The 12438-nt window shown below is 37.7% G+C and overlaps 1 protein-coding gene across 1 annotated transcript in view; it reads right to left on the bottom strand.

Annotated features, from left to right (window-relative positions):
* Nucleotides 1-634: 634 nt before the first annotated feature.
* Nucleotides 635-12438, bottom strand: part of vwf (von Willebrand factor) — a 38880-nt gene continuing 27076 nt past the window's right edge. Inside the window, exons 38-52 of the mRNA XM_079620505.1 lie at nucleotides 10046-10293; nucleotides 9816-9918; nucleotides 9620-9691; nucleotides 9265-9366; nucleotides 8969-9174; nucleotides 8705-8854; nucleotides 5930-6013; nucleotides 5655-5838; nucleotides 4214-4254; nucleotides 4002-4109; nucleotides 3489-3587; nucleotides 2456-2584; nucleotides 1490-1529; nucleotides 1189-1286; nucleotides 635-1092 (exon numbers count right to left, since the gene is read on the bottom strand). Of these exons, the coding sequence (XP_079476631.1) occupies nucleotides 901-1092; nucleotides 1189-1286; nucleotides 1490-1529; nucleotides 2456-2584; nucleotides 3489-3587; nucleotides 4002-4109; nucleotides 4214-4254; nucleotides 5655-5838; nucleotides 5930-6013; nucleotides 8705-8854; nucleotides 8969-9174; nucleotides 9265-9366; nucleotides 9620-9691; nucleotides 9816-9918; nucleotides 10046-10293 (1856 nt within the window). The 3' untranslated portion in view covers nucleotides 635-900. The remainder of the gene's footprint in view (nucleotides 1093-1188; nucleotides 1287-1489; nucleotides 1530-2455; nucleotides 2585-3488; nucleotides 3588-4001; nucleotides 4110-4213; nucleotides 4255-5654; nucleotides 5839-5929; nucleotides 6014-8704; nucleotides 8855-8968; nucleotides 9175-9264; nucleotides 9367-9619; nucleotides 9692-9815; nucleotides 9919-10045; nucleotides 10294-12438) is intronic.

Here is a 12438-nt window from a genome sequence, read left to right as displayed (position 1 = left end):
GATCAATATTATTGTAGTCAATATCTGCTGTTGTGCACAATGAGTGCTAAGTAATTCCCATCAGAGAATGCATGTATCAGTCATGCACTTTCAAAAATTACCTTCAAAACACATCATAATAATTCGTGACTCACTGGGTTTATTAAACATACTTTCTGACACGATTTCCAGATGATTTTATCAATTATTGTGAAGGTCATGGCAGCTGGAATTGGGATGAATCCTTTTCTGCACAAAACAATTTATTTGTGTTTTCATTTGGTTACTAACTTTACGAATTTTAATCAGATACCTTTTAGAATATGTGAATGCCATGTCAATATTTCATATGAAAATGTGTTGAAAGAGAAATTCTAGAAATAGTTCTACCTTATTATACTCAATATTTCACGAGGATGAGAAGTGAGTAACAAGTCTTTAATGTGGACATCTCTGATGTCCTCCAGATGTGTGAATTGCACCCTTCGCAACTAATTGACAGATCAGTATTCTCCATGCTCACCATCACTCTCACACAAATGGGTTCAAGTGTCCAGAGCACCACCGAGTGGTCCAAGCTAAGTACTTGTTTAGCCTTGCTCTTTATTGTAGTTTAGTCTAATAAACAGCCATAAACAACAACCACATATAATAGTTATTCATAGAAAATTATATATTTGTATGGACAGATTGTTTAGTGGCAAAATGGCAATAGCAATCTGAGATTATTGTTCATTGATTAATGATGTGTCCTTTATACGTTGAAATACAAACTGAAATTTATGAGAAAGTGCTCGATTATCAGTGAATCAGTTGTTAGAAAATCCACTGAGCATTATATCCGTTGTAGATGCATATATGAAAGTGTATTGTAGCAGTTTTTCACTTGAATGTTATTTTATCAGATTTGCGTGTCTGTTCTCAGTCGGTGGGACAGGCGTGCGACATGCAGTCACAGCCAGTGACAGCGAGGACTTGGTGGTGTGTTCGCGTGCCGTTAGCGCAGTGTAGGGAAACATTCATGGGCACGGTGCCTGTAGCTGAGCAACACACACACTCGCTCTCAACCTTGTGCTTGTCCAGAGAATACACAGACTTGCTGCTACACTTTCCCTGTGGGTGAGAGAGAAAGACAGACGGGATAAATTATATGATATTGTTGAGACTTGGGTAGAATATGGTAGAATATATTAAAGTGCATCGACTCGCCTCGCAGTAAGTGAGTTCTATCTTCTCTTCTGATTGGCAGTCGTCCACCCTGATGTAATTCAGAAGACCCACAGTTCTTCTGCACTCTGGCTCGGTACCTAAACAGACATTTAACAAAATGCACACGTCAAGTTCAGATCAGACGGATGGAGTTTATAAACTGAGCAGGGCTGCGTTTCCCAAAGGCACCGTGAGCTAAGTTGATTGTAGACACCATTGATGGGAATGGTTCTACAATCTACTTAGGCTTAAGATACTTTTGGGAAACGCAAGCCCCGGATGTTCTGGTGTTTAGACTTACACATCTCACAGCAGGTGTTTTCAATCTGGCTTATCTTACCCTGTGGATAAAGGATACGTAGTTTTACTTTTATCACTGTGCAACACAATACATATATTCCTGGATTGGTGTTTAGGGTTTGGTAGATTATGACTAAACGAATCAGGTTTTTGATTTGATCGTTTAATAATGTTCTACTACACTGTAAAACCCAATCGTCAGGATAACTCATTTCATTCGAGGAAACCAATTGCCTCTATCCATTTAAGATTAGAAACCAATGAGTACTGTGTGAACTTATTACATTGGAGAATACTTCCTAATATACAGTTAAACTAGACACCATTTAGAAACATTCACTTAACCCTCTTGCAGTTGGTTGCTACCTACAGCACAACATAACAGAATATTAAACACTAACCGATATCACTCTGTATTAATAATGTGCAAAAACACATAAAATAACATTTAATTTCAACATTTACTCTCCTTACAGAGTTTAAAGCAAAGCATGCTGGGACCTATGAGTCTGCTTTATCTCATTCAGTTTGAGTTCTGCTCAATTTAATCAGTTACTGAGTTCACATATCTTTTAAGTGAAAATAACTTTCAGTAATATTTGAGTGAAATGAACCTTTTCATTGAAAAAATGTGACTGTTAAGTTATAAAGTGTGTGTGTGCGTACAGGTTTAGCTATACTCGTGAAGGCCAAATGTCCTCACTTATACAGTAAAATATTATGACAACCGACTAGTAAGGACACGTTACTGGTCCAGTTGAAAAGGCTTATAAATCGGCTTTATTTAAATCTAGTGTTTTACACATGTTTCTGTGATAGGTTTGTTTAGGAGTAGGGATTGGTTTAGGTGATAGTAAATATCATTAACCTGATATGAAATCAATGGAAGTCTATCCAATGTCCTCAGTAATATAGTGAAACAAACGTGTGTGTGCGTGTGTGTGTGTGTGTGTGTGTGTGTGTGTACCCCATGCTCCAGACAGCGTTTGCGGTCAAACGGAGGGCATGTTGTCACTAGAGTCTCCAGCACCAGTTCTTCATCCTTATTCACACTGCATGTGTGTTTAGTGCATCCGTCTGTCCGAGTTGTATTTGCCTGAACACACACATATGTACATTTATGACACGATCTGAAAATCAGTAGAAGCATTTACAGCAAGATGTCTCATACTACCGGGGGTCTAGTTTCATATGACTCCTCAAGCATTAATAGTTTATTTTTTTATTTAGCCTGTAGATTCACTTTCTAGTTTGATAATCCTGTAGTTTTCTTCATGGAATCATAAACAATGGCCTTATATACACTAGCATTCAAAAGTTTGGGGTTGGTAGGATTTTTTAACGATTTGAAAGAAGTCTCTTATGCTCACTAAGACTGCAGTTATTTAATAATAAAACAGTAAAATTGCTAAATACATTTATAATTTTCATTCTTATTCCTGTGATGGCAAGGCTGAATTTTCAGCATCATTACTCCATCCATCAATGTCACATGATCCTTCAGAAATCATTCTAATATGCTGATTTGCTGCTCAAGAAACATTTCTTATTATAAGCAATGTAGAAAACAGTTGCTTAATATTTTTGTGTAAACCATGATTCATTTGTTTCAGGATTCTTTGAATAGAAAGTTCATAAGAACAGCAAATATTTGTATTAGATATATTTTGTAACATTATAAATGTCTTTACTGTCACTTTTGATCAATTTAATGGGTCTTTGCTGAAGAAAGCTTTAATTAATTTGTTTGTTTTTTTAAACCGTTGTGTATATAGTTCATGGGTGCCTTCGAAATGGTTAAAACAATTATTCTAAACAAAACGGATCTCAAACTGGCAAAACATATGACTGATTTCTTGTTTTGGCCATTTTAACCATTTTCAGGGACACATAGGGGTACTTATTGACTATAGAGAAGTGAGATTCAAACCTGCGTCTTCCACACTGACTACACTGGCTACAGTTTGTGACATTGACTCATGTCTGCACATATTTATTACTTTCAGAGTGACCAGTTGTCCATCAGGTCGTCGGATGCTACAAGCAGTTGCTACACAGCGACCGCAGCAAGCATTAGGTATTGGCTCCAGTGTATATCCCTACAAAACAAAACACATATATAACTTTACTCATATATTTAGGGCTAACTGTAATTGTAAGGCTCCATATACTTAGAAATTAAGATTCTCCATCATTTACTCATCCTAGTGTCTTTCTCATCTTATTTGCATATTCAAATGTGACAGATCAGAGATCATGACACACAATAATGACATTAAACCAGGTGAATGAGATTTACATAAGGAGCTTTTTAAACTATGCTGCCTTTTTGTTGTATTTTCATTGCACACCAAAGCAGCTTGGACGTCTCCATACATGTGCAAAACATCTGCTTTTGTGCTTCATGGAAGAAAGAATGTAATTTAACGACATGAGGGTAAGTAAATGCTGGCAGAATTGTAATTTTTTGGGGTAAACTATCCCTTTAATAATCTCCAGAGTGAGGGTTTTACCTCTGAGCAGGGGGAGCAGCTCATCTTTCTGCAAGAGAGCCGATAACTCCTCTTATCTCCCACACACTCGCAGTGCGTGCACACATCCAGCATCACTCGCTCTCCAGCCTACTCGCACACACAGAGCAAGACACCCCAAAGTCAATCTGTTATGCACCAAGACATCTGCACACGGCACATTAGTATTCTGTATGTTAAGTCAACGTCTTTACCGCAATAACAGTTTGATTCAGCACGCAGGCATTCATTGGGACTGCAGAGAGGGAAAAAAGGCATTAATGTCTAAGGAAAAAAAAAATCACAGAGACCAGCAGTGAACGAGCAGGGTTCAAAATTAACACTTCAAGCACCGAATGGGAGTAAAAATGGATTTGGCAAGTAAATAAAACTACTTCATATAAATATAATATATTATATACATATTAAGAACAGTTTTATTCAGACATTTCCTTAATGCATTTTTTCTTAAGACTTCTCTTAGGAAATGTTCGAAATTGTATTAAATATCAGCTATATATAGCTATATTTTTTATATCATTGCAAGAAAAATATTGTTAAATTATTGTATGTAATGTTATTTATTTATTGAAGTTTTATTGTTATTGTGATTACCGGTATTTTAATTTCTACAATAAGTTTGCCTTTGCTATTTATAGTGTTTATATTAATTCAATTTAAATTTGATATATCCAATATTGGCTTTTATTTATCGATGTAAACCAGTTGTGAATATTTCATTGTTGCCACCTATATAAAGATTTAGATCATCACGTAACACTCACCTACATGAATAGTGATAGATTATGGCAAAGATTTAATCCTGTCTTGAAGTGTTCTTTCCTTTTAAAAGTGTGGTCCAATTGGCAAAATGTTGGTGAAATTTCACAGGCAAAAAAGATCCATTGTCTAATGTCAATAGTGTAGCGATGTATGAAGCGCAGCTCACACAGAAGTCACTTTTAGGGATGCACCGATAAGAACATTTTGACCGATACCGATAACTCTTTAAATTTGAAAAAAGCCGATCATCGATATATTGGCCAATAAATCTAAATCCAAATTTTTATTTGCCTGATTACAAAAACAAAAGTATCACCATGTCCCAAGCACACAATTATAATAATGTTCTCATTATAACTTAATGCAGCCTATATAACAGACCTGGGCTGCGCATGTTGCACTTAATCGTATTTTTCTTTTCAAAGTGATTTCAATCATATTTAAAACAATTCAAAAACATCATGGCGAACAATGCGCATCTGAAGTGTCTCAGCTGAATGAAAACATTATTTATCGGCTTTAATATATCGGCCAAATGTTCTTATCGGGTTGATAACAATAACAATAAAAATGAACATAAATCGTCCGATACTGATATAGTGGCCGATATATCGTCACTTCCAAACCAAACAGTTGGTTTGTGGATTCATATTGAAATGCCTGGATTTCACCCTCAAACATTTGCAAAACAATGGCAAATGTGACCACACATAAAGACACATTTCTAATAATTTGCATTGTTTGTCACAAATATCCAAAGGAAAACCACTTAAATAATTGCATAAATATAATATCATAAATATTTGATCAGTTCATCTATCATTGGCAGGTGTGGTAATTTTGGACTGTATGTGGAAGAGAGGGTGTCTGTACCGCAGTGGCAGGTCGGGCAGCAGTCATCTACTGTATTGCACTGGAGCTCTGTGCCCAGTGGACAGGTTGGCGTGTCCATGAGGTTGCAGGACGCGTTTGTATGCTGGATGAACACTTCCTCGTTGACCTGTACACATTCGCTCCACACACATCTGTCGTGCGGAGACACCCACTGCTCTCCCACCTGCACACATGTGAAGTCAAAGATTTATTTCAGATCACAGCGCATTCAAACACAAGCAGAGAGTAGAAGGAAAAAGATTTGAAATACTCGCCTGTCTCAAATAGCCTCCTTCCACACAGCTGGATTTACGGCAGTGACCGCAGCACTCGCTTTCTGAATGTGAGTATGTGGTTCCCTGCATATACAAAATCAATGTGAAATCATAATCATTTTGACTTTGCTATAAATGTCATGATTCATCACTGCATGTTATTGTATGGGAAAACGTATTCGTTTTATCAGAATGTAATTTTGAAAAAAATTACACTTTTAAATAGGTTCCTTTTTGTTAACATGACAAAGAGACTGCAGGGGTGAAGGAAATTATATAAAGTAGATTTTTATTAATAAAAAAAAAAAATGCTGTTGCTGTGTTCTTGGTGGTTGCCAAGTGTTTGATTTCTCACCCAAATCAAAAGAGCCACAATCATATTCTGGTCACTAGATATAATGGTATATGGAGTTATTTTGCCTGCTTTATCCATCAAGAGACAATAGTAAATTTGAGAAGAGTAATAGCACACCTGCTCAACATGTTGCATAATTTGAGGTATTCACAAAGACATTATAAGGCAAAATAGTCCACTTGTATAGAAATGAATAGGATAAATTATAATAATCAATATGGTGGCTGTAGTCCTGCCTTGCTAAGAGCCAATTGCCTTTCTCATAGATGTATCAACTGTTTGTTTACTCTTTAATGCGCATATGTGTTAGCTGGACCAGCTTGAAAATATATAGTATTTTGTCTGATTTAAAAGAAGCACAATACTATTGTTCCCAGATTTTTTTCTCTGGAAATCGCTGCCTGGGTTGTTACCAAGATATTCACAAAGTTGATGGCTTGCATTAAAGTCGCATTTTCTAAATGCACGTTTTTATGTTCATACAAGAATCAAAAACTGATGGATAGAACCTGCCCTAATTTTTTTGCTTTTCTTATTTTTTATGATAACCCATTTCACTCAGATGTACATCTTAATACAGAAGAAAAGATCTGTCTCTTCTTTCATTTCATCCCGACTTTAAGGGGACGTTGGATTGGATTGACGTCATTCAGTGCTGAATAAGTGCATACAAATGTAATACTTGAGGTGAGGAGTTACTTCAGATCCCTTCTTTGAGTATGAGTGATAATTATGGATGCCTTAGTAAAAAATACCTTAAAATATCATAGCCTGAACTCAAGCCCCAATGAATATTCATGCAGTAAACAAAACAGAATATTGTGTAATATTGTACACAAAACAGAAGTTAAATGCACTGTACATGCTGCTACATGTTGTCTTTTAAAGAGGACCTATTATGATTTCTTTCTTACACACTTTCTTTAGTGTGTAATGTTTGAGCATGAAAAAGGTCTGTGAAGTCACAAAGTCACTCCAAAGGGAGTTATTCTCTATATCGGTAAGCACAGTTTCTGAACAGCCTTGAAACGCCTCGATTATAGTCTTTTCAGTTTTCTACAAGCACATCAACATATCCCTCATTTAAAGTCCTCCTGCAGTCAATTATTTTATCCCTTAAATCACATCTTTGATGATCACAATGACATATGTATTGACATGTATTCCTGTGAAAACATAGCAATGTAACCAATCACAGACATGTATGTTGAATTTGCTCCTGGTTTGTCTTAAAGCACATTAAAAAAACACCACATAAACAAATATTAAAACCTTGATTTTCATAACATTAAATGAACTTCGTGACTTTAAATAATTCCTGCCCAAAGCATCCGAAAAAAAGGTGCGAGGCCTGCTTGAGTTGTGTTAGTGGTTTGTTGAAACTTGCGGTTAAGGGGTTGACATTTTTCTCAAACCAGTTGACCAATCACAACACAATGGTCCAGCCAACCATTCAGAGCACATTTCTCTTTTTGGAAGGAGGGGCTTCATAGAGACAGGAACTAAACAGAGCGTTACCAAGGGGTATCCATCAGCCGGAAACCGAAGCTTCCCCGGGGATGCTGTTGGCATTCCATTGACTCCCATTCATTTTGGCGTCACTTTGACAGTGAATAACTTTACATCTGAAGTGTTTAAAGACTCCATTTGTCCATTAATTATTTCTAAAGAAACACAACAATGTATAAAAGGCTCCATTACCTTGTATCTTACGTTATGGCCCTGTAGAAGCAGTTTTTGTAAAAATAGGCTAACGATTGCGTCATAACCACTTGACTCGTACAGTCGAGAAATTACCGTATAGAGAGGCGGAGACGCTTGCAAGCAATCGGGAGGACGTGGAGGCATAAAGTCAAGGGAGAAGCCCATAGAGAGTGATAAAGTTGATCCTGCTGCTAGCTCATGGACAGCTAATGCTCACGCTCTCCGTCTCTGCGAGATTCGGAAGGGAATGATTCAGATTTCTCTCGGCACATCTACTAGAAGACTGAAAACTGTCAGACACGTTGCTCACGTCACATCTATGTCGTCAAGCTCAGTTTGAGCCTGCGCACTACGCTCAGCCATCAGGAAGTGAGTGCTTCTAATTGACTTCACTTTTCTCAGTTGAAACCTATGGGGTCGCTGTGTCCATTTTATATACTGTCTATGAGCGTTACTGACATATTGGAAAGAGAGGTGCTGCAATAATGTAAAAAAAATATATAATGTGTTTTTTCAAGTATGAAAACCTATTCTAGTAGAGCCCAAAAACAAAATCAAGACTTAGTAAAAGGGCATACATAATAGGTCCTTTTTAAAATAACATACGATCATTATAATACATTCAATTTTCATAAAATTGAATAAAATTCATAAAAATTCACAAATTAATATTACTCAAACCCAAAAAGATTGAAACTAAGTTGTGTAGGACGCACCAGAGGACAGATCTGGTTGCAGACGGGGTCCACACACTGAGCGATGTGCAGGCCTGTCTGTCTGTCTGTTTGCTCCGTGCAGGTACAGGTTTTACACTTCTCATCCCACCTGCTGCCCACCTGGTACACCACAGCGTCCACCACACACACCTGCACATATAAATAGTCAATCACACGCTGATTGCAGAGTACACTCCTCAGGACATGGAGCTGCAAGGTCAAGTGAATAACACATGCGCAGCGAGAGCGCGAAAGCGTGCCAACCTTATCAGGCGTGCAGGTGACCTCTATGCAGCCGCAATCGTTGGTGTTAGTATTCGTGATGTAACCCGGAGGGCATGTGCGGGTGACGTTCTGACAGTTGCACACACATCCGTACGAATCGCAGCACTCTGATGGTTTGACCGACAGCTTCTTGTATGCAGGGCAGGACGGTTTTGTTGACACAGGACACTGATCCTTTTTACAAACTGAGAGAGAGCATTGAATTGACAATGTGTACGTGATTGAAAACCATCCATGTGAAATGAACTAGAGTATGTGTGCATATGTGCTCTCACCACACTTGTAAACTGGCAGACAATCTCCAGGGTTTGTGAGGACGACACTGAGCCCATGATCACAGAGAGGGGGATCTGGCCGCTTACAGTTTGCATCACACACTACAAACACACACAGTACATCACAACACTATATCATAGTATTGCCATTAGGTGTCATCATACCTGTGAGTATATGGGTAGTAAAAGCGTAATATATCCATGAGCCTTTTTTATCAACAAGAAGACATTAGGTTAAGATTTATATGGCTGTATAATGGAAATGATATGTGTGTGTGTATGGAGGAGCATATATACATATTTTGATGAGTACAATGTACATTATTTGTGGATTCTGTGTGTATTCTCAGCTCACCACACTCATATTCAGGGCAGCACTTGGATCCCATCTTCTCCTGGAAAACCTCACATTGTCCACACTCTGGGGCTGTAACACAGCAACAGTTGCCATGACAACACACATTGAGAAACCACTTTGAAAAATGGGGCTGATAATCGTGTAGTGGACGAGAGTGACAGTGAGAGAGAACATGTACACATTGTGTCTTTACCTTTAGCATTGCTGCAGGGTAAAGCTGTGCAGTTGATGCGCTGCTGATCCAGACACACACACAGAAGACAGGGGTTGTCCTCAGGATTCCAGCTTTCCATAAACTGAAACACACACACACCAAGATCACAAGACTGTTGTATGCAATTCCACAGATCTGACAAAGGCTTATTGGTTTTATAAAGGTGGTATAGCAGTATCATAAAGGCACTAAGTAAGGATGTTCAATACCTGATGGTGGTTCCCATGGTGGTCCGTACACTGACTGCAGGCCTCTTTGCCTACACACGTATCTCCCATTAACACAGACCCTTCAGGGCAGAAACAGCCCTCTGTGGGAGTGTTCAAGCACAGTGATCCATTGCCCTTCATTAAACCATCACCCATCATGTCACCAGGACTGAACTGGCTTTGGCCGCACTGCTCCAAACATCCAGTTTGACACGCAGCGTATTCCATAGAGCCTGAGCATGACATGGCTACACACACAGAAATTGAGATATTTTACACTTCAATCTCAATTAAGTGTCTAACACAAAATTATTAACAATATGCAGTTCACATCATATTTAATTATGTAATGCAACATCAGAGTGAAAAGGCAAAAAGTAGGATACAGTAGAAAATAATGTGGGATTTGATTTTGTCCATCTGGAGATTACATTGTTTTATGTCATTGTTTAATATCTCCCCCCTCCCCCACACGTGTGACTTATGTGAATTGTTTAATCTGCAGTAAGGAAATTGGAGGAAAGGAGGTGAAGGAAGTTATTATATTTTTATGAAAACTTTTTTTTTTTAGAATAATGTACACTGATGAATTGTGCAACATAAAACCAGGGATTTCGATTTTTTTTTTTTATAATCTCAAATTATGATAATTATTTACTCATCTTCATGTTGTCCTAAACGTGTATGTTGTTTTTCATAACGTGGGGAGAATGTTATCTGGTTTTTGCCAAACCACAACAATTCAGAGACAAAAAGGACAAAAACTCCAGAAAAGTTGTGCATAGAAGTTGAGCAATAAGTCTTCTGATTAATACGGTGATCGGGAGGGGACATGTTCGGTTCACTTGGTTTTTCGTGGCCACAACATATAAACTCGTGGGAATGTGATAATATGTTGTTGCCACAAGATATTAATAAATGGGAACGTGATAATAAATCTTGGCCACGAGATAATTTTGTTGAGGGAATCTCGTTTCCTCAACAAAATTATTTTGTGGTCACAAATTAATATCTTGTGGCAACAACGTGAACATTAACACGTTCCCACGAGTTTATATGTTGTAGCCACGACAAAACTAAGTGAACCGAACATGTCCCCTCCTCCCGGTCACCGTAGATTAATTATATGTGTATATTATAAAAAAAATTACAAATATTTTGTTCTTTTATAATCTTCTAAAGAGCAGCATTGTTATTGTTAACTAAAACTTTTTAAAAATCATGGAATTTTTTTTATAAAAATAAAGCTAAATATACATTAAAAAAAAACTAATAACATGGCTAAAGAACTCAAATAAAAATATAAAATAAAAGTTAATTCAAAATATTAACAAATACTATATTAATATATAAACAATAACACTGCTAGAGGGGTAGATATTATCTGTGATTAATGACCTAAATTGGAAAAAAATTTGTTTACACAAAACAAACGTATGACTACAGAAGTCAAGAACACTATGGGCCCTATTTTAACGATCTGAAACGCAAGTATCAAACGCGAAACGCAAGTAACTTTGTGGGCGGATCCCGGCGCTGTTGCTATTTTACCGGCGGGATAAATTACTATTACGCCCGACGCAAATCTAAAATGGGTTGGTCTGAACTAGCTTCATTATTCATAGGTGTGGTTTGGGCGTAACGTGAAATAAACCAATCAGAGCGTCCTCTCACATTCCCTTTAAGAGCAGGCGCATTTGTTCCATGGCGGATTGCTATTATAACGGTGGATTTGCCGGCGCACACCAGGAGCGGTTCACAGCCGAGGAGACCGACGTTCTCGTCAGCGCCGTAAAAGACAGAGAAGTGACATTGTATGAGGATGGGAGAAACCCACCCAAATAAGCTTTGGTTAAACAGGCGTATAATAATTTGGGTAAATGTGTTGCTAGATTTATGCCTATTTTTTCACATCTTCACGGACACAACAATGATTTCCCTCGTGTGTTAATATTTTTCCTCGTAATAATGTAGGATTTGCAAAAATTAAAACTGCTGCGTCCGTTTAGATTAGAGAATCAAAGTGTATGCGTGTTGTTCACACGCTACATAATGGGCAAATATATTCCTTAATTTACCGACGTGCATCTGTGGAGGGAAAAGTCCGCTGTGTGCGGGTGCAAAATAGGAATGATACATGCGTCGGTGTACAAAGTCAATTGCGCTGGGTGCAAGATAGGGCCCTATAGCTCACAAGATAGTATTTATATGGTGTTGTATTATCGTTTTTGAAGTTTGGTCAAGAGATGTGTAAATATGTCTCCTTTTGTGGTAATAACAGAATACCGGTTTGGAATGACATAAGGGTGATATGCAATAATGCAATAGATTTCATTTTCGGGTTGATCTATTCCTTTAATACCAGCTACTAGATCTGTAGCTCCCACATTAAA

The sequence above is a fragment of the Phoxinus phoxinus genome (assembly GCF_949152265.1).
Source record: "Phoxinus phoxinus genome assembly, chromosome: 8".
Lineage (NCBI taxonomy): Eukaryota > Metazoa > Chordata > Actinopteri > Cypriniformes > Leuciscidae > Phoxinus > Phoxinus phoxinus.
The sequence above is the reverse complement of the archived record's forward strand: the minus strand, read 5'-3'. Positions and strand labels throughout refer to the sequence as shown.